The sequence below is a fragment of the Cimex lectularius genome, unplaced genomic scaffold (genome assembly GCF_000648675.2).
Source record: "Cimex lectularius strain Harlan isolate CLEC.00 unplaced genomic scaffold, Clec_2.1 scaffold169, whole genome shotgun sequence".
NCBI classification, from domain to species: Eukaryota; Metazoa; Arthropoda; class Insecta; order Hemiptera; family Cimicidae; genus Cimex; species Cimex lectularius.
This window is the reverse complement of record NW_019392751.1, coordinates 1,057,710-1,083,263: the sequence shown is the minus strand read 5'-3', so window position 1 is coordinate 1,083,263 and position 25,554 is coordinate 1,057,710. Positions and strand designations below refer to the sequence as shown.

The 25,554-nt window shown below is 34.3% G+C and overlaps 1 protein-coding gene across 5 annotated transcripts in view; it reads right to left on the bottom strand.

Annotated features, from left to right (window-relative positions):
- LOC106672008 (CCR4-NOT transcription complex subunit 6) overlaps window positions 1–25,554 on the bottom strand; it is a 609,984-nt gene that overhangs the window by 11,686 nt on the left and 572,744 nt on the right. For 4 of the 5 annotated variants that reach the window (XM_024227261.1, XM_024227262.1, XM_014403053.2 and 1 more), the window contains exons 5-6: window positions 22,644–22,649; window positions 8,631–8,699 (exon numbers count right to left, since the gene is read on the bottom strand). In XM_024227261.1, the coding sequence (XP_024083029.1) occupies window positions 8,631–8,699; window positions 22,644–22,649 (75 nt within the window). The remainder of the gene's footprint in view (window positions 1–8,630; window positions 8,700–22,643; window positions 22,650–25,554) is intronic. The other variant, XM_014403052.2, reaches the window with a different exon arrangement.

The window sequence follows — 25,554 nt, the reverse complement described above, 5'->3', positions numbered from 1 at the left end:
CAGAATGCTGGTGCACGGTGTTCATCCTTCATTAGGTGGACATTTACAATTATTACAAATACAGGACTTAGATGATGCAAGAACTAAATTAATAAATGATTGCAGCATCGTTTTACAAGTCAAATACAATACAACATTAGATGCCATTAATAAAATAGATTTTAAAAAACATTTTACACCATTACCACCCTATAAAATACCACATCATGAAAACCCAATGTTCAGATGAACCAATTACAACAGACCACTCCAGCATCAACCTTTCAAACCTCAATTTCCTAGTCCAAAAAGGGATTCCCAAAACACAGTTTCAACGAGAACTGTGTCCTCAGCATTAAGAGAATTTTAAGAATTTTCAAAAAAAAATTCATATCCCCGTATGAATTAACTCATTTAGATAATCAAGGTAAATTACGTTACAATGAAATGCAATGTATGAAAGAACAAATCGATTCATTAACTAAAGTGGTCAACAATCTTACTGATCATTTTTTACAGACACGCCCCGCCCCGAACCACCGAAAGACCCCCCAGTCAGTTTGAACTAAAAACAATAAATAAATCATTACTGTATTTTGTAGATTTGAAAAACAGAAAATGGCTTGTAGATACTGGATCACTTAAAAATTATATAAACCCCTCATTTGTCCCTCCTAATGTTACAAAATTTAAAGAAAACTTTATAGAAAACTTTATAGTCAGTGTACGCTACGGTACTTATTTTAGAAGTGTTTATAGACAATAAATATTTAGGTTGAAAAAAGAACTCACAACACTTTGCTTCTTTTTACATTCCATTTTATATTAGGGTAATAATTTTCCTCTTTTGCTACAGTTTACTTACTGATCAGCAAGATGGCAGCATCATCAAAATAAAAAAAAGACAAATGCCTGAACATGCCGGCCACCTTGAAACAATTTAATAAATTGATTCAATACAAACAAATAAATTGAAACTGCCAAAAATGAGAAATATTTAACATGACTTGATAAATAAACAAGTATTAATAAAAAATAAAATAATAATAATAATAAAATAAATTCAACATGAAATAAAACTTTAAATTTCTTCTTCTTCTGGAGACTCTTCACTTCCTATTCGAGATGGCAAAGGACAAATTTTACTTAATGGTCTCTTGATGATTCCATTATGAGATTTTAGGGTAACTACCCTAATTAAGCCATCAGCTCCTGGACGCGTCTCACAGATTCTTGCTAAAGGCCATTTCAGTGGAGGTGACCTTTCATCCTTTAAAAGAACGAGCTGTCCAATTTTGAGATTACAGTTCCCTTTTAGCCTCTTCGTTCGTACTTGTAGATTGGATAAGTATTCTTGTGTCCATCTTTTCCAAAATGATTGGAACATTTGTTGCACCCTACGCCTTCTTGGAAGTGTTGACTGTTTAGCCTCTTGAAGATCCTCTTCAGCTATAGATGTAAGGGAGTCTCCTATCAAGAAGTGGTCAGGAGTGAGAGGTGCAAGGTCATTGGGACTAGGACTAAGTGCAAGAATAGGACGGGAATTTAAGACTGATTCTATTAATACAAGAAATGTCATTAGTTCCTCATAAGTAAAAATTTTGTCTCCCACTACTCTTCTAAAGTGAAATTTAAAAGATTTTACTGCTGCTTCCCACAGACCACGAAATTCTGGTGCTTGGGGAGGTATGAATTTCCAGGTAATATTTTCACTGGCTAAATAGTGAGCTACTTGTGGGTCTTGTCTTGCTCTGCAGATTGATTGATTCAACTCACGAGCTGCTCCTACAAAATTTGTACCATTATCTGACATCATTAATTTTGCTTTTCCTCACCTTGCAAAAAATCTCTTTAAAGCAGCTAGGAAGCTTTGTGTTGTTAGATCATTAACAAGCTCCACATGAACACATTTTAATGAGAGGCAGATAAAAATAGCTACATAAGCCTTTTGTAGTTTTGCATTTCTAATGGTACTCACTTTAATTGTAAATGGGCCGCAGAAATCCACACCCGTATTGAGGAAAGGTCGACCAACCTTCAGGCGTTCATATGGTAAATTGCCCATTTTTTGATGGGTACCTTTAGGTTTGGCCTTGAAACAAGTGATACATGCATTGTATGTTCTTCTTACAAGATCTCTTCCTCCCAATGGCCAAAATTTTAGTCGCAAGGAAGACAAAAGTAATTGCGTTCCTGCATGAAGATTACGAATATGTTCCCATCTTGCAATTAATAAAGTTACTTGATGGCCTTTAGGTAATAAGATAGGATGCCTCTGATTATAAGAGATGTTAGCCTTATCAATTCGTCCACCTACTCTGATGATGTTATCCTTATCCAGAAAAGGGCTCAATGTCAGCAGTTTACTCTTAGAGTTCTTCTGTTTGCACATGTCTGATGCATACCCTTTCAGCAGCAGACCATTCATCACTGGATATAAACTTTGGTATATGTTGTTTCAAATATAATTTGATAAATCTGTGCAAATAAATTATAATTCTAATTATACGAGGGTAGTTAGAATACCTGTTCCAATCAAACAATTTAACTGTCTTGGTAGTTACCAAAACAGATTGTTTTAGTTCTTCTGGTGTAGCATCAATCACATGCTGGGCTGGCCAGAATGAATCATGTAGAGAAAGCCAAGCTGGCCCTTGCCACCAAATATTGTCGTTTAAAATGTCTGCAACTAAAAGTCCACGGGAAATTTTGTCAGCAGGATTTTCTTTGCCAGATACATGACACCAAATATACCCAGGTGTTAAATCTTGGATTTCACTGACCCTGTTGGCCACGTATGTTTTCCATTTAGCTGATTGCGAAGTAACCCAGTTGAGTACAATTGTAGAATCTGACCACAGGAATTTGCGCTCAAATTTCATCTGTAAAGATTTTTGGACTTTGTTCACCAGTTTGGCTAATAGAAGGGCTCCACATAACTCTAGTCTGGGAAGACTGATTTTTTTTAAAGGAGCTACCCTTGATTTTGCAATGAGCAGTCTAGAAGAATATATGTTATCCTGGGAAACAGTTCTGATGTATATAACAGCTCCATATGCTTTCTCAGGATGCATCACAGAAACCAGGGACTTCATAAAGACCATCCCAGGTTGTCAAAACAGGTCGAGGAATGCGCAGAGTCTCCAACAACTTAAGGTCCTTTCTAAATGAAGTCCATTCCATTAATTGACTTGCAGAGAGTGCTTCATCCCATTCTGTCTTTAATGACCAAAGCGCTTGCAAAAACATTTTGAATTTTACAATGATCGGTCCCACTAAACCAAGGGGATCAAAATATAGCAGTATCGGACAGGATGCTACGCTTTGTAGGCTTTTGTTCTGGAGGAAGACAAATAGAAAATGTAAAGTAATCTTGTTCTGGATTCCACCAGATGCCAAGGGTTTTGATTGAAATGTCCTCTTCATTTGGGATAAATTTAGTTTCTGTTTTTGTTGTAGGAATTTTGTCTAATAATGCCAATTCATTTGCACACCATTATGTAAAGAAAACTGAGCGCCCTTAAGTATTTTTATAACTTCTTCCTGAATTAATTTGAGATTTTCTAAATCATTGCAACCTGTCAGGTAGTCATCCATGTAGAAATCTTGCAGGATTGATCTTACTGCAGAGGGGTATTTATCTTCCTGTTCTATAGCAGCTTGTTGCAGACATCTTGTAGCGAGAAACGAAGCTGGAGCAGTTCCATAGGTAACAGTATTTAACTGATACTCTATAAGTGGTTGATCAGTAGATTTTCTCCAAAATATTCTATGCAAATTTTTATCCTCTTCTGAAATCTTAATCTGCCGGTACATTTTGGTGATATCAGCAGTTATTACATATTTATAAGAGCGGAACCTTAATATTATTGAAACTAAGTCCTGTTGAATTACAGGGCCGGTCATTAAAGCATCATTAAGAGAAAGCCCACTTGTAGTCTTAGCAGAAGCATCAAAAACCACGCGGTATTTTGTTGTTGAGCTGTGGATGTTATGAACGCAATGATGGGGCATGTAATATGTAGGCACATCAGTTACATAAGGTTCTTTAACAACTTCCATGTGCTTTAGCTTAACATATTCTTCCGTAAAGTCAGTATATGCAGCCTTTAAATCTTTGTTTTTATCCAGTTTTTTCTCAAGTAGAAAAAAGCGTTTCATTGCCATTGCTTTTGAATATCCCAACTGGTTAACCTCATTTTTAGTTGGCAATTTCACTACAAATTGACCATCCGAATCTGTCATTGTTGTTTCCTTAAACAGTTTCTCACAAGCCTTTTCTTCTGAAGACAGATTTGGATGTAAAAACCCTTCTTCAATCTCCCAAAACTTGTGTAACTCTTCCTTGATTTCACTACAGGCTGCTACAGTTACATCTTGCATTAATTCCTCTTTAGAATGTTTGCAAACCTTGCCTCCCATAAAACAGAATTTTTCAAAAGAGAATTATTGTACCTAGGGCACATAATATTGGAAGAGGGAATCAAACCAAATATCTTTATGGTAGAAAATTTTTGATACAAACAGATCACAAACCATTACAATGGCTTCATAATATTAAAGAACCCAATTCAAAATTAATTCAATGGAAATTATTATTAGAAGAGTTTGATTTTGACACACATGTTCAAGGCAAAATTAATCAAGTAACATATGCCCTTTCTCAAATCAATTGCCGACCCTTAAATACATTAGAAGATGACATTGACCCTCAAGAAGTTATTGATGAATTCCTCAGACAATGCAATGATGATAATAATAACCTTTCATTCACAGGAAAGTTCAAGCAAATAACAATTGTTGATGACAATAAAATTCTTAACGTTGAATATAATCAAATAATTTTTGAAAGAGGTAGCAAGCATCCTAAATCAACAAAAATGTTTGGTAAAACCAGACTAATGTTTCATTTCCAAAATTCAACTGATACCGAGCAAATCAATAATTTCTGTGTCCAATACCTAAAACCTGACACAATTTATGGAGTTTTGTGTTCTAGAGAAGGTCCACTTCGTGATGACTATGAAAGAATTTTCGAGATATTTAAAAACCTAATTGTCGTCAATTTTAATTCTATAAAAATTAAAAGATATAAAAAGCTAAACCTAGACATAACCAATACAGAAGAACAAAAATAAATAATCTCAAACTACCATATCGGTAAAATGGATCATCGTGGAATAAGTGAAAGCTATAATCACATTCGAAGAAAATATTATTGGCCATCGATGTTAAGAGACGACTACATTAACAAATGTCCAATTTGTTTAAAAATAAAATATGAAAGGAAACCGGTTCAAATAGAATATAAAATTATACCTACACCAGAAAAACCATTGAAACATTAAAAATAGATACATTCTGTTATAATCAAAAGAAATTCTTAACAATAATACAGTTTAAAAAAAAAATCACATACCCCCTTGATAATTTAAACCAGATTGAAATTCAATCACACCTGAATGATTATTTTTCTTTATTTCCAACTCCACAAATAATACAGATGGATAATGGAAGGGTATTTGACAATGCCAGACTAAGAGATTTCCTAAAATTATTCGAAATATAACCGTATTATATTACACCCGTCACCAAGACTCTCAAGGCTTACTAGAAATATCACAGTCCACATTAATTGAAATTCTTAATGCTATCCTATTAGAAAATAAAAATTATAACACTAATGAAATAATGAAATTGACAGTAATAGCATTCAATAACATATTAAATTACAGCATAAAATTAACCCCTATGGAAATTACTTTTGGTATATTAAGAAATCCTTTCAAAAGTGAATTAACTGAAATAATATCACTGAGGAAAGAACTCACAATTACTTAGCAAAACTAAAATTCTTACATAAGTTAATAAAACACCAAATAGAATCGAAAAACAGAAACGCACAGAAAGTTTAAATGCTACACACGAAAAAGAGATAGAAATCCCTGACCAACCCTACCTGAAAACGACTTTTCACCAAAAAACACAAACCCAAATATTTCAAAGTACAGTATGATAAGAATAAAAAAAATAGGAACAAATGAGCAACCATCTGCTGAAAAACGGAGTTTTAAAGTTCATCCCAATCGTATTAAAAGACTGAGGAAAATATCTAAACCCAGCAATTAACAAACAGTTCTAATAAAAATGTCCCTCATTCGGTTTAATAATTTAAAAGTCAGCAACCACTTCACTCATTACCAATGAGTAAAACACTTTAGAACATAAGCTGCAAGTTTTGTTTTTATCTCAAACGCTTATGCTGCTTTTCAACAAAGTTTTCGACCTAACGACGAGTCTAAAATATTGTAAACTCATTGTTATTCATTCCAGCATTTTATCTTATAATTAGCTAACGCCATCAGCACCTCCAAAATATCTTTAATTTCAAACGAAATAGCAACATTATGGCAGCTAAGTACTGTACGTTGTTCTATGCACAATGAATACATCTCCTATTTTATTCAATTACCCCTGCAATCTCCTGTTTATGAAACATTTTTTCTTTTGCCCTATCCTGTCTATAAAAACAATAACAATTACTATACATGAGTATCCCTCCTTTGTCCTGAGATATAACGGATTACTCACAGGCAACTGCACTTTGATAAATGAAAAATATTATTGTAAAATATTATTAAAATTGAAAATAAATATATCAATGAATTATTAGATGAAGAAGAATTATCTACTTGTAAAAATTTAGTTATAAATCATGTCAAACCTTTTTTTAAATATATTCCAATAATTAATAAATTTCTTATGTATAATATAAGCAAAACTATTATTAATGTTAATCATGTAAACATAACTATATATCCAAAGTTTACGCAACAGTTAATTCTTAATTAAGTCAGAAATATTGTTAAATCTTGTACAACCATACACTTATTGGGAAAGTGAAGTGATGATTCCATCAGAACTTTCTTCTCATACTAATTTCACTTTTGAGCAATTCATGTAAGGCTAACATGAATATAGAACCCGTAGAGGAATTGGAAGAAAATACTAACAATTATACAACAATATTAATGTCAACAATAATAATAATATTGTTAATATTGCTATGTTATAAGTATTTTATCAATAAGAATTTATTTTGTAAATGTAGTAGGATTTTTTGGAAAAAATCTTCTCTAGAGGATGGCCATTCGCCCTACAGTACCAGCCTCTGAAGCATTGCCAAAAATCTCTATGCAAACTGAGGACAGCTTCAATCTTGAGGATGGAGGAGTTAAGAGTTAAAGGAACTGCCACAGCTGACTCTGCATTACAATTTCATATAAACCCGGCACTTATCTAAAACAGCGAGTATTTCTCCCCATTCATCGGATGTACGACATCCTTCTGACGAATCTCTCGCCTTTTCTGTTCTGTAATCTTCTCTGTATATTTTAAAGCAAATAAATCTTTTTAAAAAAACAGCCATTGGTGTTCCAAACTTATAACTATGGACAGATGCCGATCATATTCTACAGTCTTGTCCTTGCACTTTGGAGAGAAGAGAAGAATTCATAAAAACCCTAGAGAATAATGCCATCCCTCTACCCACAAGGTGCACAGTATCTTGCAGGGCAGGGAGAAAAAAAAACAGTAATAACAAGAAATGAATACTAAATAAAGTTAAATAAAATATATGCAAAAGAAGAAGAGACATGGTTATATAGGGTGTCCTTTTTAAATGGCTGGCTAAACTTCTCTTGAACTAATGTCGCTATCAAAGATATTTTTTAATAAAATAAATAAAATATAAAAATATTTTTTAGTCTAGTTTCAAATTTTTACCCACAAATTATTCAGGCCCAGTTCAACTTCAAAATTTCAAGTAGGGCTCTACACATCCTAACACATCATTTTAAATTATTTTTATGCTGAAAACAATGGTGCAATTGGTTTTAAATTGGTCAGAAAGTGACTAAGTCATGGCAAAAAGTTTGAAAAAATGCATTTAATTGTTTTGTTGTAAAGTCCAACAATTTGCTTCTTCAATAAAGTAAACATTAATTGCCTTTATTGTTTACATTCTTTCATTGTCAAACTCACATTATGAGAGCAAATCTTATTTCCTGGAAGTAAATAAATTTTACATTTGTTTACTATTTGTTACAATCAGTATTCTATTCACAGTGAACCAAAGAGCACATTTTTCTTATCAACAGCGAGTTGATATGTACGACTGTTTTAGTGGTCGTATTGCTTGTCATGCAGTCAAGTTGTACCCTGTATAATTTCTCTCTAAAAAGAGGTAAACATTTGAAACTAGACTAAAAAATATTAAACATGTAATTTTTGTTTTTTGATAGCATCATTGGTTCAAGAGAAATTCAGCCAGGCCATCTAAAAAGGACACCCTGCATAACTAAATAACAAAGAAAAAACAAAAAACAAACAAATTTGAAGTGCGGAAGACAGGTGCACTTTATGTCCTTCAACTAAATGTTTATGACTAATTGGTCAAACGGAAAACGAAATTAGTGAGTTTATGACTATGTTATATTGGCTTTTTTATTTTGCTGGCAGCACAATTTAATTTTACAGATTAATAAGGCTACTATTTTAAAATTATTATTAACTTCTTCATAGACAAGTTGTCAAAATATATCCTGAAAACAATCAAGTGTTGTAAAATAAAAATCTGAAAAAATACTCACATGATGGCTTTGTTGTTGATGGCCTTGCCAGCAAGATCCATGGTCTTTCAGGTGGTTGGGGTGTTCGAACTGAAAAAAAAAAAAAAACTTATTAAATAACCAGTAAAAACTGAGCATTTAGCATATCGATTTTTAAAAAATCATGAAAGACATTAAAAAAATCCTCCTCATTTCTGCCATTTCTCAAACTGAATTTATTGCAGAAGAAAGATAATTTTTATCTTTTAATAGCTTTTATTTATCAACAAGATTAGTTTTAAGATGCTAAAATTTCCGATCTGCTAAAGTATTACAATAATTTTTGTTGATTCTCTTTTTATTACTGTCTATGTTTCAATTTGTCTGTTTCTCTAGCTGTTTGCCTTACTCACTTTATCAATCTTTCTTCTCTCTAAAATAATTTGTTTGTTTCTATTCCACAGTTTTGAAATTAAAAACCAATGTTGGTCGGACAGGAATTATTATGATGGTCTGGAAGTACAGAAGATAAAAAAATGTAATTTAATTTGAAGCAATTTACAGTTCGTTTGCTTCTTCGCAAAGGGTAAAAAAAATCCAAAAATGTAAATTCATTTCATGATGTAAAAGAGTTTTAATAAATTTCCTTTCCCTTTCTTCCCTCTTGTGAGAAGTGAAATCGATAAATAAATATTTAAAAAAATGTGTGAAGAGAGACACGGTAGCTTTCAGCCCCTCGTTTTATAAAAGTAAGTTACATTTTAATAATGGGCCTAGGCAACCTAAACGGCCAGAACAAAGGACTAAATCACTTTTATTGTCCGAGTAATGCCTCCGACAAATATTTAGCGCCGGTTTCCCCCGGAGAGTAGCTCACCCCCTCGAGTGTAAAGTTGGATAAATCTCTTAATTTGTCTTACTTTACTTACTTCTCCATTCCCATCTCCTTCTTCACGTGTTTTATAGCTGAATTTATCTTGGGCAATCGCCTGGTAATGAACTTAAGTGTCTAGCTTTCGCGTCGAGACGGCCCATTGAACCCGGCCCAATGGAATAAATTGACCGATTGCTACAAATAAACGAAAAGTTTCTAACTTATGGATTTAAATGGCTGAAATTAACAACAATGCGGAATGAACGACAAATTCGTTAATAAGCATTTTATCTATTTAAAATCTATTAAAAAAATCTATTTAAATCTGATCTATTTAAAAAAAAAACCGGGATGGATAAAAAAGCGGAATCCATTTAGTTGAAAGCGATTAGTAGGTTTTCGAAAAACAATCAACCGGATAGACGCCGGGGGGATGGCTACCGAGCAAAAAACTGTACTCAACCCCTTAGGCAAAACAATTCCTAATATTGTCCAATGCCACCAGTTTATTTCTTTGACCCTTTAAACCTCATTCCTGCAATAAATAGCCTAAATCGTATCCCTAGCATAATCGCCTCATAAAAGCTAAAGCCTTTTAATGGAGCCGGAATGAATTCAATTCAGAGAATCGAGAGTCATCAACTTCACCGCCGCACCGATCGAGAATCCATCCAACCGACATTAGATAAATGAATAAATGTGTAAAGCGTTTTTTCCTGCTAAAAATACGCCAACTTACACAACAATAATAAACACAATACATGATATAACATTGCATAAGTACGTCGGTGGGCAGGATCAGCAGGGAAGCCCTCGCGTATCAAAAGAGCACTGTCGATCGGTGGCTCTCGGAGGACCTGACTCTTGGAAGAAGAGTTATCCTGATTAAGAAGAAGAAAAATAACTTTATTCTGGGACTGGTGTCCCCTAAGAATAATTAAAGATAAATGATAAAATATGATGAGATAAAATAAAGGAAGTACCTTCTATGAAGTTACAAATTAAAAAAAAAAAAGAAAAAAAAGGTAGAAATCTTTGCACAATGTATGCCAGTAAGGCAGGCCAGAAGAGAATATTAAACAAAAATAATAAATGTTATCGTGAGGTCTCTGCTTGTAGGGAGAGGAGGTGATTATAGAGATGGGATTTAAAGGAGGAAAAGGAGGCAGCGTGACGAATAGAAAGGGGAAGGGAGTTCCAGAGTTTAGGGGCTCGGATCAGAAAGGATCTTTCGAAGGTATGGGTTGTATGTTGCGGAAGGACAAGGTCGATTGGGGATGAGCGGGTCTTACGAGTGTGATGTGAGGAGTTGAATTGGAGGGATTGGATGATGTAAGGAGGAGGACGACGAGTGTGGAGGGACTGGAAAAGAAAGCAACCTAGGAAATACTGTGCACGGTAGGAGGGCAATAGCCAGGAAAGTTGGGAATACAACCCCGACACCCGGGATCCCCATGGGGTACCGTACACAAATCTTACGCAACAATTCAAAATACGCTTCAAACGCGCGTTCTCCCTTTCCGAGACACCACCGTGTGCCAAACAGCTATAATCGAAGAAAGGAAGTATAAGGGAAGATACAAGGAGTTTGCGGGTGGAGAAAGGTAAGAGAAGCCAGGACCGACGGAACAGGATGAGAGAGGCGATGGAGTGGCGGGAAATTAAGGACTGGCCTTATGAGGTTGACACATTGCTTTTGGGCCATAGCTTGCGAAAGTTTGTTCGATGAGTCTCATCTAATTGAACGGTGCAATTCCTTGGCTCCATACAGAGAGCGCGTAAATGACACCTCATCATGAAATTAGTGGTTGCGCACGGTGGCGAGTATTTGGGTCCCCTATTCCTATTCTTGGAGGAGGTTGTTTTAGTGTATGTAGTACTGATAGTTTTGTGTCCTACCGTGTGTTGAGAGTGAATGTATACTAAGTAGATCTATTATGCTCTAGTATGAGAGAATAAATGGCAGAATATTGTGTACTCCACCTGATTGAATGGTTTGTAAATAAGAACGAATATATTTAAGAGTGATTGAGAGTGTTAATGTATTTGGATTTAGGAACTAATTGGGTTGTTGCTGAAATGACCTAGATGTTGATAGCCTCTGGAGCTCAACCCCTTAACCAACGTAGTACTTTAATTTCACTGAGAAAAGTTTTGAACGTAAAAAACTATGTGCACGAACATTCAATAGAAGAAGGGGTGTGACCTCAGGATATTTCACGGTTAGAACCTACCATTGTGATTAGTTTGTTCCAAAAATGACCAGTTTATAGACTAAAGAGATACGAATAGGCAAAAAAGTCCTGATTTTTCGTTTATGGAGTTTTTCTTCAGAACGCCGGAAATTACTTTTTTTCTAGTTCTTGGTTATCCGTTCGTTTACTCTAATGTCGAAAACTCCTTTGTTTTACAATTATTTATTTGCAGATAGAAAGGTGCAAGGAAGTTTTAGTAAATTTATTTAAAAAAATAGGGAATGTGAAAACATCACTGGCACTAAATGTATGATGTAAATGATTTTATTAAATAAGTTCAATGAAACTGATTTTATACAATAATGATCTCCTGGACCATGCATAGCATTTAAAGAAAAACAATACTGATGCTGAAATTAGTGTTAGAAAGTAATAAGCATTTTGCGAAAATTAATTTGAATGAGACGCAAGTACATTAGAAGCCTAGGATAATAATTTTACTCTTGCGCACAAGTTATCCGAGCAGCTAAAATAGCTGGAAAACAAAATTAAATTGAGAAAAACACTTTTTTATTACTCCCCTCCGAGAGGGATCCAGAATGTCAGGGGTGCCGGATTCTACTTTGTCAAAAGCGGTACGTTAAATAAAAAAATGGGGCTGAAGCTGTAGTTTAATTAAAATTAATTTCTCTTTGGGTTACATTGTCGATCTGTCTGCAAATTGAGTATAAAGCGATCGTTTTGCAACATAGCCCTGGATGATTTTCCCGTTCAGAAGACAGGGACTGAGGCTTAGGGAGGGCTGTGTCACAGAGCTAATGGCTCCCTGCAGGGCTCTCGGATAATGCTAATTAACTCTACGGACCAGGGGTGAGCTGGGTGATATTAAAACATGATTACCAAGGGTAGGCCTTTACCCTGGAAACACCCTCGTCTATTTGTGACGGGCATATCCAATGAAAATGTCGTATAATTAAGCAAATTCGTCTTTTATCGTGAATTACTTTCCTCTGATTGCCGAGGAATTCTTCATTATGGACTCAATTTTCTCAACCCTTTTGAAACGGCATAAATGTCTACAATAAGCCTACTTATTCGAAAGTCTCCACTTTTAATCTTTACAAAAGTTGTTTTAAGACGAAAACATCCGGCTAGGGGATTCGTTTTATGAGACATTTTTGTAAAAATTAACCCCTACTCTACTCACGACGCCCTACCATCATTCATCATACCATAACCAATGAATGCAAAGCACGTGAAATACTTGAAAGATGATGAGAAATCGTACGACACTGAAAAATAACGACCAGGTCGGAAAAGGTAATAATCGGAAAGAGCTTCTTGTAGAAACCAACCCTACGCGTCTATTTTATTTCGCCAACCTTCTATTTGAAAATCCAGGAATACGTTAAAAAAATCAAAACTATGGGAATTGTTTGGGTTTCTCAGTCGTTCCACTTTTATAGGCAACAAAGACGAAACATAAAAGGAGGAAATGAAAGTTACTTGCAAAAGCATTTCTAAAGAAACCAGTTAATATAGCGTCCCTCGAATTTTATCTTTGAAGATATTTTTGTTCAAATGACTAAAATTGCTTGATTTGTCGGCTTGCACAAATTAAAAGAAAACTGTAACTACTCATACTCGACAATACTTATACATTATCCACCAAAATCGTAAATTTTAAGTTAAATGATACTAAATAGATACAAATATCATAGATAAATACATAATTCCAGGCCAAGGATATAACCTGAAAACTCATAACGGTCTACTTCGAAAACTATATGGCTTACTAAAAATCCACAAAGATAGTGTCCCAAGTAGACCGATTGTCAGTGTGATTGGTTCTCCTATATATAACCTATCCAAATTTTTGGACAACATTTCAAACAGTCTAAGTTAGGCGAAATAAATTTAGTATTTCTAACTATTATGAACTAAAAACGAAAATTGTTTACTTAAAAATTCCTTTAAAAAATAATAAAAAATAAAAAAACTACAAATTGGTTTCTGTAGACTACGTCTCACTTTTTATTAATGTACAAATACAATTGATCATGACTGTTTTAGAAAGAAAATGGGATTAGCATCACATATATCCATACCGAAGGACATATTCTTCGAACTGGTGTCATTTTGCTGCTCATCAAGCTACCAGATCTATAAAGGTGATTGCTATCAACAAATTTTTGGACTGGCGATGGGGAACCCGCTTAGCCCAGTACTTACAGACAATGGAGGAACTTTTGAATGAGTCAATCTAAAAACTGGATTCACTATTTCCTACATGTTCTTATAGTGGACTATGATTTAATAGCTCTCCAGAAGATATGATTAATGGAACGGTTAGAGCACTAAATCGCTATCACCAAAGGCTACAGTTTACCTGGGAGTTAGAAATTGAACAGGCAATAGCTTTTCTAGATGTAAAAATTGTACAGAAAAGTGGCTCTGTAAAAAATTAGTATCAAACTGACTTTTAATTTCAAATCTTGTCATCCCCACTCTCAGAAAATCAATGTTGCGGTAAACTTGATAAAAGGGTGTTCAACTTAAACTCAGTAGGTGTTACTAATAACGACAGAAAACAGTACATCACTACTTGGCATAAACTTCTCTTCAAAGAAATTAATTTACAAGATTATAAATAACAAACCACTAAGGACACTTAATAAATAATAATAAAGAAAATTTGGAATAAAAAATATATATGTATTCTTCCATACATACAGGGGACTTCAGAATGAATAAAATACTAATTATTAAAAATGCCCAAGAAAAAACTGCATTCAGAAACAAAGGGATAAAAGAGGCGGCTACAAGGCCTACTGCACCTCGACCTGAATTGATCTATTGTGCTCCCCTGTTTTTTTATAACCCACTGGCCAGCTTCAGGTCATTAGCCTCCACGCGGCTCTTTAGTGTAGGATCTTGCTTGTGGTTTTTCGTGTCCTAGTTGCAATCTACTTATACCCTCACAAAAACATAAAATGTGTTCTGCTGTCTCCTCCTCTTCCTGGCAGTATCTACACAGTGTTGCTTCTGATTGTACTCCTATTGGTGCATAGGGTTTCTTAAATGGCGGTGCCCTGTCAGGAGTCCAACCGAAATCCTGGCTAGGGTGCGGTTGCCTTCCAGTAATTCTTTTGTAAGTTTTGCGGATGGTCTTTCTATGGTATTGTTCCACCAGGTTTTGGACTCATTAAGGATCTATTTTAAGCTGTATCCTCTTTTGTGGCAGGCTACTCGGCTGGAGTAGGGTTCTGGGCTAAGAGAATACATGCTGGCTTCCTTTTTGGCCAACCTTTTCGTTGCATCAATGCCACGAATGTACAGGAAACCATGCCAGGGTCAGATCGTTAGAGTCGCTGACTTCCGTCAGGGCCTCCATGTACCAAACACTTTTAGCCTTCGCCTCGCAGCATGAGGGTAGGGCCTGAGTTCTGCCTGGCTGTCAGAGAAAATGGCTATTTTCCGGGAATGTATTCCAAGCCTTTTTATTTCTCTGGCGCATTGTTCAATCGGTATGATTTCAGACTGGAAAACTGTAGCATATCAGAAACAATAAGTCACTAAAGAAGTTCCAATCAAAATTTAAAGACACCACCACACAAGACTAAAAAACGAGAGTTGTTTATAAAGTACAACGCTGTAACTATCCCACCATATAAACTTTGGTTGAACATACCTGTTTGTTATTTACCTAATATACTCATTGCACCATTCAATAGTTATTGGTGTTTAATAAATGATAAGCCAAGTATTTTATAAATATTAGGCAATATATTTTCGTGATATAACCCCACCAAAGGTTGAAATCATTTTGTAACGTAGTGTCATAGTCAAACTTGACATAGTCAAAGTCACAGCATTATACTAACAGTTCATTGAATTCTGTCAATGGGTGCAGTTTGGACAGATATGTCATTCTGGCTGTATTGTTTATATTCTACTGAGTACCGTCATGATTTTGTACGGTGAAAAAGGAACAATCAAGATCAATGAAACAAAAGAATTTTTTTTTTGCTTTGCCTTTGGCATCCAGCAATTGTGCGAGTAGGTGAAACAATAAAACAATTGTTAAATAACTACTACTCAACATGGTAAAGTATGCACCCCTGTTAATAACGTGTGTAAACAAATAAATACAGATAAATATAAATATGTGGATGTGTAAAGTGATAAATGTAGTCTGGATGGAATGTTCCAATGCTTCGAAGGTTTTGCAATTTCCACGTAAATATTAACAAGTCCAATCCAGAAAAATTGACTTTGAAATAATGAAAAAAATTAAGACTGTAGTCGCACTATATCCACTTGAAACGAGGGGTAGAGTACAACTTTAGGTAAGAACTCAGAAAAATAAATTAATTTCTTCTCAGCACTTAATAATTTCTATTCTACAAAATGGTTTTGATTTAATCTATCCGCTTAGACTGTTTGATTCGGTTAGACATTTTCACACCGATAATTTTATTTTCAAATAATTAAAAATAAATAAGTCTTATTCTTGAATATTGTTCTGAACTGCAAAGTGGACTGACTTTTTATTCAAATGCTGAGCAAAAATAATTGAAATAGCTATTTTTCTTGACGAAACGAGAAAAGCTTAAACGGAAAAGCCCACCTGAAGTTTATGCACTCGTAGATCAAAAGAAAAATGGTAGTAAAGGCCCACGGTGTGTTGTTCATAAATTCCATTCAGAAAGTCGGGATGCTTAAATTATGAAGGTATTTTCTTAACTCAAAGGGGCTATAATTTATCAAAAGAGATAACAAATCTGAATTAAAATGTTTTCCTCAATTATATCACAAGCAACGATAATAAGTACTTCAAAACAGATAGACCAATTAAAAAATCGTATAAAAAGCATTACAACCCTCGTTCAATCATTAGCACTACCTTCCATAATGACCACTGAACCAACTCAATTACAGGACTTAATGCGTCTAGATTTCACACCTCTACCCTCCAATCCATCTATAACTAAAGATGAAACTAAAATCACATCTACCCATTGTAAATTGCTAATGAATAATTGTTAAATTACAACGCTACGTCTAATCGGAGATAAGAAAAAATCCATAAGTTGGCCCAGACTGTCCCATGTCAATTTTACATTTTTAGACAGTCTATTACAAATTAATGAAATTAACGCGGAATCTTGTTCAGAATATTGAAACAAACAACTGCTATTCAACACAACCCACTTTACAGACGGTTAGCAATATGACAGGAAAATATTGCCTTCGAAACATTGAAAAACTTAAATAGACGACCACACACTCAGCCAAAATTTAACCTCACGGCAGCGGAAAAAATTAAATTTCCACTGTGGGTGCTTAGCGTTGAAGTCACCCCCAGCAATGAAATGAGGTACAAGTGATCGGAGAAAAGATAGGAATTCGTGTTGTGACAAATCTTGGTTAGGAGGACAATACACAACTGCAATATTCAATTGGAAGGAGGAGGTATTTAAGGTGATGGAAGTGGACATTAGTGTATGATGTGTATGATGTGTTTACAAAGTGTGATAAAGTGCGACGGATGAGTATTGCAGTGCCGCCTTGCGCCCTATCGGAAGGGGTGATCTGTCTTGTAAGTAATGTAGTCTTTGATAGTAAGAAAAGAGTTAGTTGTTAAATGTGTCTCAGTAATTAGTGCTATGTCTATTCGTTTGTCATGTAGCACTATGTCTAGTTCGTCTTTGTGGGAGCTCAAACCATTGGCATTCCAAAGAAGAATGAGTAATGATTGTGAAGACATGATTAGCCGGAAAGTTTCGTTAGGATCTGATTCACTACACTTGTGAGGAGTGTTAGAAGAGGTGTGATAAGTGACTTAAAATCGCTAAGGAAATTAGAAAGAAGTGAAGTTACATCGCTGAAGGGAGAAGGAGATGGAATGAAAGTGTTATGTGGTGGAGGTGGAATGTAGGTGTTATGAGGTTGAGGTGGAATGGAGGTGTTATGAGGTTGAGGTGGAATGGAGGTGTTATGAGGTTGAGGTGGAATGAGCTTAGCCTGGGGAGGTTTTAACGATTGCTTTGTCGCCTCAGCATAGCTTGAAAACTGGCGTTGGACTCGATGCGGAGAAACCACTGTTTGAGTATCATTGCCTGTCTCTCTTCTTGCAAAGGTTGGTCCTCTATTCAAGAGTTGTAGCTCCTTGTAAGAAGAACAGCCACGATAGATTGCAGGGTGGTCCTTTTAACAATGAACACATGTTGCGGGTTCCTCTCGTGATCTAGTACAATTTGATGTCAAGTGAGAACCAGCGCACTTCACGCAACGCGGGAAGTGGTTGCAAAAAGATTTCGTACGACCATAATCTTGACACCTTCTACATTGAGATACTTGTCGTTTTTTGTAGGGTTCCTTCTACCTTAATTTTTGTATAAAGGAGATTGCTGAATGTAAAGATTTATTCATTTATGGGGTTCTGTTCCAGGTCAATAATGAACAGGGGAAGACTAGTTTTTGTAGTGGGGCTTTTTACATTGGTCACACTCCTAACATTGTAGCCAATGTTCTCTAGTTCTTCCTTAATTAATTCTGGGGGCGTAGAATAATGAAGGTGACGCATAACGACCCTAAAAGCCTTATCTTCTTGAAGCTGATAGGTATGATATTCAGCTTTTTGTGTTTTTAAATATCGAATAATTGTTCGATACGCATCGACTGAGTGGGCGTACACTATTGTATCCTGAACTCTGGCTTTACAGGTAAAACCATTTTTACCAACAAGGTTGTTCACTGCCTTGCAAAAGTCAGAGTAGTTCACTATGTTTTTAAGAAATATAGGTGGTGGATTAACGGGTTTGGGAGGTTGCTTAATCTCAGCTGTTTTATTTTCTTCGTTCAACTCCGCTAATGGAGCAAATGGGTTTGCTGTAATAAAACATGGTGGCATATCGCTACTCTTTGACGGCTGCCCAATTGTGAGGATCTCATTTGGTTTAGAATTTTCTTCTATTTGGTCTCTATTTTCATCTATCAAATTATTTTTAGTCGGTCTGCCTTTCTTCTTCTTTTTATTTTTGAGAGAATTGCCAGATGGTGGAGGTCTTCTATTTTTTAAAGAATAAAACTGAGAAGTTGTATTAGAACGTACCTCTTCACTAGAGGATAGTTCTGGTTCACTTAGGTCCATATTGAGGGTATACGGGTTGCCAGATTAACGAATTGAAACCTTACCTGATTGCGAACTCTAACCGTGTTGAGTAGCAGTAGGCGGCAAGATCCGCTGCAATGCTTCGCCCTCCAGATTCCGCACAAAAATAATAACGCGCATACACTCACTGACTCAAAAGGAAAGTCAAAAACCAACAAAATCGACTAGCCCCCAATTTTAGGTCGAGTCATAAGTCAATGAAAGTAGAGCACAAAAAAACGCGTCTATACTAGATATATAAAAACTAAAAGTAAAAAACCCAAGACGTAAAATAAAGTAATTTAGAAAGTTAAGTTGTTTAATAAATGTATAGTTTATTTACTATTCATTTTAATTTACTGTTTTACTAAATCTACTAGAAATAACGTATTGATAAGGTTTTCGTGAAAAGATAAATTTTAAATTGTAATAAATCTGTATTAAAAGTAATTAAGGTTTTTAGTTGAGATAAAAAAGTCAATGGCACGAGCGGGATTCGAACCAACGATCTTCTTCGGCTTGATAGGCCGCTGCTCTACCACTTGAGCTATCGTGACCTCGATCCACTCGGACACCAACTTCCCATCTCAACCGCAGCTTTTGAATTTTCCCTCCTTTTTGCCATTTTTCAAATGTCGTGTAATCGGGTTGGATTCTCGACGACAAATGAATTGGCCACGGAGAGCTTGAGTGAAGTATACTTCATTTTTAATCATTAAATTCACTAATTTTGTGGTCCGCTTGACCAATTAATATATTACAATTAATTAAGGTTTTTAGTTTAGTCATTAGTCGTCGAGAATCCAACGCGATTACACGACATTTGAAAAATGGCAAAAAGGAGGGAAAATTCAAAAGGAGCGGTTGAGATGGAAAGTTGGTGTCCGAGTGGATCGAGGTCACGATAGCTCAACTGATAGAAGAGCAGCGGCGTATCAAGCCGAAAATCGTGGGTTCGATACCCGCTCGTGCCATTGACTTTTTTATCTCAACTAAAAACCTTAATTAATTGCAATATATTAATTGGTCAAGCGGACCACGAAATTAGTGAATTCTGTATTAATTAATTTAAAACAAAGGTATATTTTGTTCATTATTTATTTTATTATGTTATTTACTAAATCTGCTAAAAATAACGTACTGATAAGTTTCTGTACATCAAGTATTTTCTAGATTTTAATTTAATTTATTTTTATATATTCAAATGAAAATCCGCCATTTTATTTTGCATGTACATCTGGTAATTTTTTTGTATTTAATTTATTTTGTATGTATTCAAATGAAATTCCGCCATTTTGTTTTGCCTGTACATCAAATATTTTTCTTGAATTTAATTTAATTTCTATTAATATATTCAACGAAATCCCACCATTTCCTTAAAAAAAGAATATATGACTGAGTTTAAAAATTTAAACTGAGGAGATGCCAACGTAAATGACCTAGGGAGGAGAAAAAGTAGAAAAGAAAGACGGACACGGAGGAAAAAAAGTAGAAAAGGAAGACGGACATGGAGGAGAAAAAGTAAAAACGAAGACGGACATATAAATATATAGGGGAGAACGGGGTAAATGCCCGTCATAAGGATACGCCAGTCAAACCGCTTGTTTTACATTTTCAAATTTTTTAAATACGTTTACAATTGAAAATATAAAGATTACAGCAATTTAGCCTTCTCCCATGTATTGGTGCAAGGTTTATGACTTTCTTAATTTTTAAATTAAACTGAAACGTTTAAATTATTTATGTACTGATCAATTGTAATTCGTACTAATTTTGACCGGATTACGACTCCCTTTCTGGAGATCGCAGCGTTCCCTCCATGGAATTAATTTTAAATACATGGAGGTCGTTTATAATTAGTTTTGATGTTGATGGGCATAACGGATTGTTAACGCAAAACTACCATTGTTGGTTGCGCAGAGCTTTCCAGATTATAATGTCCAGTTGGCTTTGTTAGCTTTACTCTATCGTTTATACTGCATATGTTCGGATTTACAGACTCTAAATTAAATAAAGGCGAATCACAAAGGATCACCAGAATAAAATGCAAGGAAATTCTATCAGAGAAGTTGAATTGGATATAAATTTCATAATTAAGTTAGGAAATTGTTGTAAAACAAATTTTTAAAATTTAATCAGAATAGGTTCTTTAAAATTTATTTATTAAAGTCTGATATATTATTTTATATGCATTTCAATGATTCTAAAAATAAACGATTAAGTACCTAAAAGTTTAAATAAATACGATTGTAAGCCAATTACCTATGTATCAGAAATTCCCAGGAGCTCAGAGAAGAACCGCTTTAGATTGGCTCAACAAATTTATAGTGGTAACTCAGGTTAACTGTGCAGTACCGATTATTAAATAATTGATAATTGAAAGAAGGTAAAGAGTGAATAATTGAGAATTACTCAATTAGGGAGGGAGTGAATAATAAATATTATTATTATTCATGTTTATAGACATTGTACAGGTTCTAACGCACAATTTGATTTGGGAAACATGTACTGTTCAAAAGTAATAATTCGCAATTTCTTTGTTCCCAATCAAAATAAGCCTATTCATTTGTTATTTGTAGGTGTCGCCATACACAGAACGTTGAAAAAGATGTGCAGATGTAAGATTGAATATTCGCCCCCTTTGTGGTTTTCACTAGAATTTAACGAATATAAATGGCTCCTTCATTTCGTCCAATTATCAACATGTTTTGATGCTGCCCACTAAATCGATTTTTTTTTCGTTTGGTCAGCAATTATCCATTCTGCTGCAAACGTTGAAGCTGAACCAAGAGACGCAGAGAAGCATTTACTTGTGAAAATGAAAACAAACTGCATGCTGCGCACACGAACAGGCAGGAATTGATAATTAACATACTAAATTAATTGCCTAACAACAATAATTTATGACTAATTTCATTAAAATTTCAATGACGTTGCAATTAAATTTGAATGGGTATATTAGGAAATTGCAATCGTATACAGGTAATAATGTAAAATGGACATACAAGGTTTCCACGTTTTTATCACAACTAGAGGTTGATTAATAGCAACACAAGCAATCTCTTCCAAAAAGAAAAGAAAAAAAAAAGATAAATGAAATGAATCTAAAATATTTAAAATTTTGATCAACATCTCGACTGAAAACGTAGATTTTACGATGAAGAAACAGATCGGAGGAACCATAGTATCTTATGATAATTAGGCGAAAACCTCTACCGTACTTTTTTGTTGGCTTTCGATGATCAAATTTGCCAAATTTTAAGTCTATAAAGATAAAATAAAAAATTAATATTTAGGTCTGTAGCCTTGCAAGAAGAATTGCGAGTCGACGAAAGTTTGTCCAAATATGTTGAAAGTCTAACAAGGTCATAATTTATAAGTAGCGAAATAGACGGACAAGAATGTTAATAAGGCATGTATATCCAAGAGCTTCATCTACAATCGTATCTAATAAATCTGAGAATCACACTAAATTTTGAAATATTAAATGATAGGGCCATAAGATTTTGGAGAGAAGCATAAAAAGGATCTATTGTTAAAAACAAAATAACACTTAAAATTAAATACTTTACATCAAAAAAGTCTTTAAGGTAAGTCCAATATTAAAATTGTTAATAAATTAAATGTACCATACATTTCCAAAGTATTATCTACTCCGATTAAACTAAAATAAAATGCAAACTATCAAAAATCTCTTAATGTCATTTTTAAAATTAAACGTTATTGGAAAAAACAAAAACAAACTATCTATGTCGAGTTATGGCATACGAACGAACTGAGGCGGAGAGGAGGCATAGTTGTAAGAAATCCAGAAAACGTTTTCAACTCACCGAGCACTAGAAAAGAAAGAAGAAAAACAACTTTAATTAGTAGGCGAAGGGCCACTAAAACGTATTATGATAATTATTGTGATTATTAATTATACAAAAGTACAACAAATAATTACAAGTACTTGTATTAGAAATATGGGTATGATTCATTGTTAATGTATTAATTATGATAGCGATAATTTTATAATAATTGCTAAATTACATTATAAAACAATAATATTTCAACCTTCAACATTTTAATGCGTACATTTGAAAGTAACGTTAACTTTTAATTTTATCTTCTAATGGAAGGAACCTACGGTCGTACTCCATAAAACATTTAAGGAGTTTATCACAATCTTTTAAGGAACTAGGATGGTTTCCATGGTTTAAATACCATCCAGGTACATGTTTATTTAATTAATTTATACCGTTCACATCATATTTCCAGGAACTCGGGTGCGGGCTTTAAAGTTTTATAGTTCTTTTTTATTTTTGTTTGACAAAGACAAACATAGAGGAAGTATATGTGCTATTACCGTAACTAGTAAGGCGATCGTTTTGTGCTTTGGTTGCCTTCTAAAAGATATCTTGTTGAACGATGGTCACAGTATGGCACAGCAAGTACTTCTCAATGTCTACGATTTAAAACAACTTTACAATTTTAAAATTGTGTTTCATTAAATTATAAGTAATTAAACAACAAACTATGTATCTCATGTTATACAAATTTGGTTAGGAATTGGATTGATAATTAAAAGAATGGGCTCATTTTTACGAAATGTTCAGCCTAAAGACTTCACTATTTATAATTTTATTTGTAAAATAGAGATATTCAACGTTCAATCTCTTGTAAAAGGAAAATTTCGGAAAAATGACATAAAACTATAACGATGACGATCATCGAAATTAGAAATATATATTAATTATTATTAAAGCTACTGACAATTGGCGTGGAATCCATTTATATTATTCACGTTCTTTCATAACTTTCTTTAGGGTTTTTAAAGAGTAAGAAATAAACAAAACATTTTATTATTACGACAAAAGTGAAGTTGAAGTGGCATTTTCCCTCATTTAATTGAGAAGCGGTTTAACGAAATATAGCACAAACTTGGTCGAACATTGCGCCGAAGGAAAAATTTGAAAGTTAAAACAAATCCTCTCATCCTCAAAAATGTATTTGCAAGGGAGTAATTTTAAGTTAAAAAAATATAGAAAAATCATAAATGTATACATTGGTACGTGGTACATACTTGTGTAATACCTTACACAAAGATTGATTAATTGAACGAAGTTATTTGGTCCATCGGACCACTAAATATAATGGCTCTATATTTTATCTTTTTATTTAATATGTAAATGCTGAGCTTTACTAAATTTATATAATTTATTATAAATGCAGTTCTCGTAAAGACATGTTTGACACTCATCGAGTTAGAGTAAAGTAATATAATTGTTTTTAATTTTGTTTCTAAATTGTACAATGTTTCTAACTCCTATGCTTTCCCATAGTAAACAGGCTTTGATGATGACGTTCTAATCGTCGAATGCTTGGCAAAAACGGCAAGAATTGTCGTTCCGTCGTGACCTCACCTAAGATCCTTTTTCCACGTAGTGTAGGAGCAGGTCAATCCACCATCTCATGTTTAACTTAGCCATTAGTTAAAATCCTGTTTTTTAAACAAAATTAATGCTTTTTAAGTTTTTATGAAGTGCTTGATTCTTATCATCGGTGAATAATGTGATATGTACATTGTATTTTTTTAAATATAATATTCCTTTAGGTTAAAACAGTTCGGCAAATGCAATTTGCAAAAACAAAAGTTTTCTATAAATTCTCCGCGAAATAAAAGTGCTAATTTCTTAAGAGGTCAAATATTTCAACGGATAAATAATGCCACCACGTACTTCTATCGGCATTATCGGCAAAAGTTATTTTCACCTTTCTTGTCGAGCTGGAGTAGCTGCGTCACCAGGTCTTTTGTAACTCGGCATCAAACGGTCGGTTAAAATGAAACTGGAGGTCGAAGTGCGGAGGTAGAAAAGAGCGAGAGAGAAGAAATGGGCCATTAACAGTGAGAAAGTGAGGGATAAGGGAGGGATAAGAGGGATATTAGAGCGGGTAAGAAGGAGGTTGTGAAAAGTTCGGCTTGCTCTTCCTCGATACATTCAGGGCACCTGTTCTCACTTGCAACGACTCAATTGTCCTATAAGCCGTAAAACTCATCTGAGGGAATAATTGCTTTTGTACTGACAGTCAAAGCGATCAACTCGATATCAACATCTCTATCAATTTTATTCTTTAATGCAGAAATGCTTACGGATTGTATGCTAGCAGGGGATTACAAAAATAAAAAACTAAAAATCTTAAATATTTCCGTCGTACTTACGTTGTATGTCTCATTAGATATATTTCAATTAGGTTCAATAATTTCAAAATTTTATAAAATTAAAAACCATAATAATAGAAGATGCGAACCACGTTATAGTTGTAAATAATCTTTCTATGTAAGGTATTGTTGAAAAGAAAAAGTTAGTGTCACGAGCGGGATTCGAACCCACGACCTTCGGCCGCTGCTGTAACCACTTGAGCTATCATGACTTCGATCCCCTCGGACCCCAACTCCCCATCTCAACCAACCTTTCGAATTTTTGGCTGGATTAATTAATTGAAAGAAGTTATTTAGTCAATCGGACTAAGAAATATAATGGTTGTATGTAATGTTCATTGAGGATAATTATGTTTTCAATATTTTTAAGTTAGAAACGGAAGAATTAAATGCCCATTTGTTTTCACGAGCTCTTCCACCAGTGGGAAGTTTGTGGGAGTTAAACCGAAAGCTTTGGGGGGGGGGAACTGGCAGAAGAGTTCGTATAAAATGAGTATATCAAAATACTACACCAAATACTTAATATATAATATTTTTAT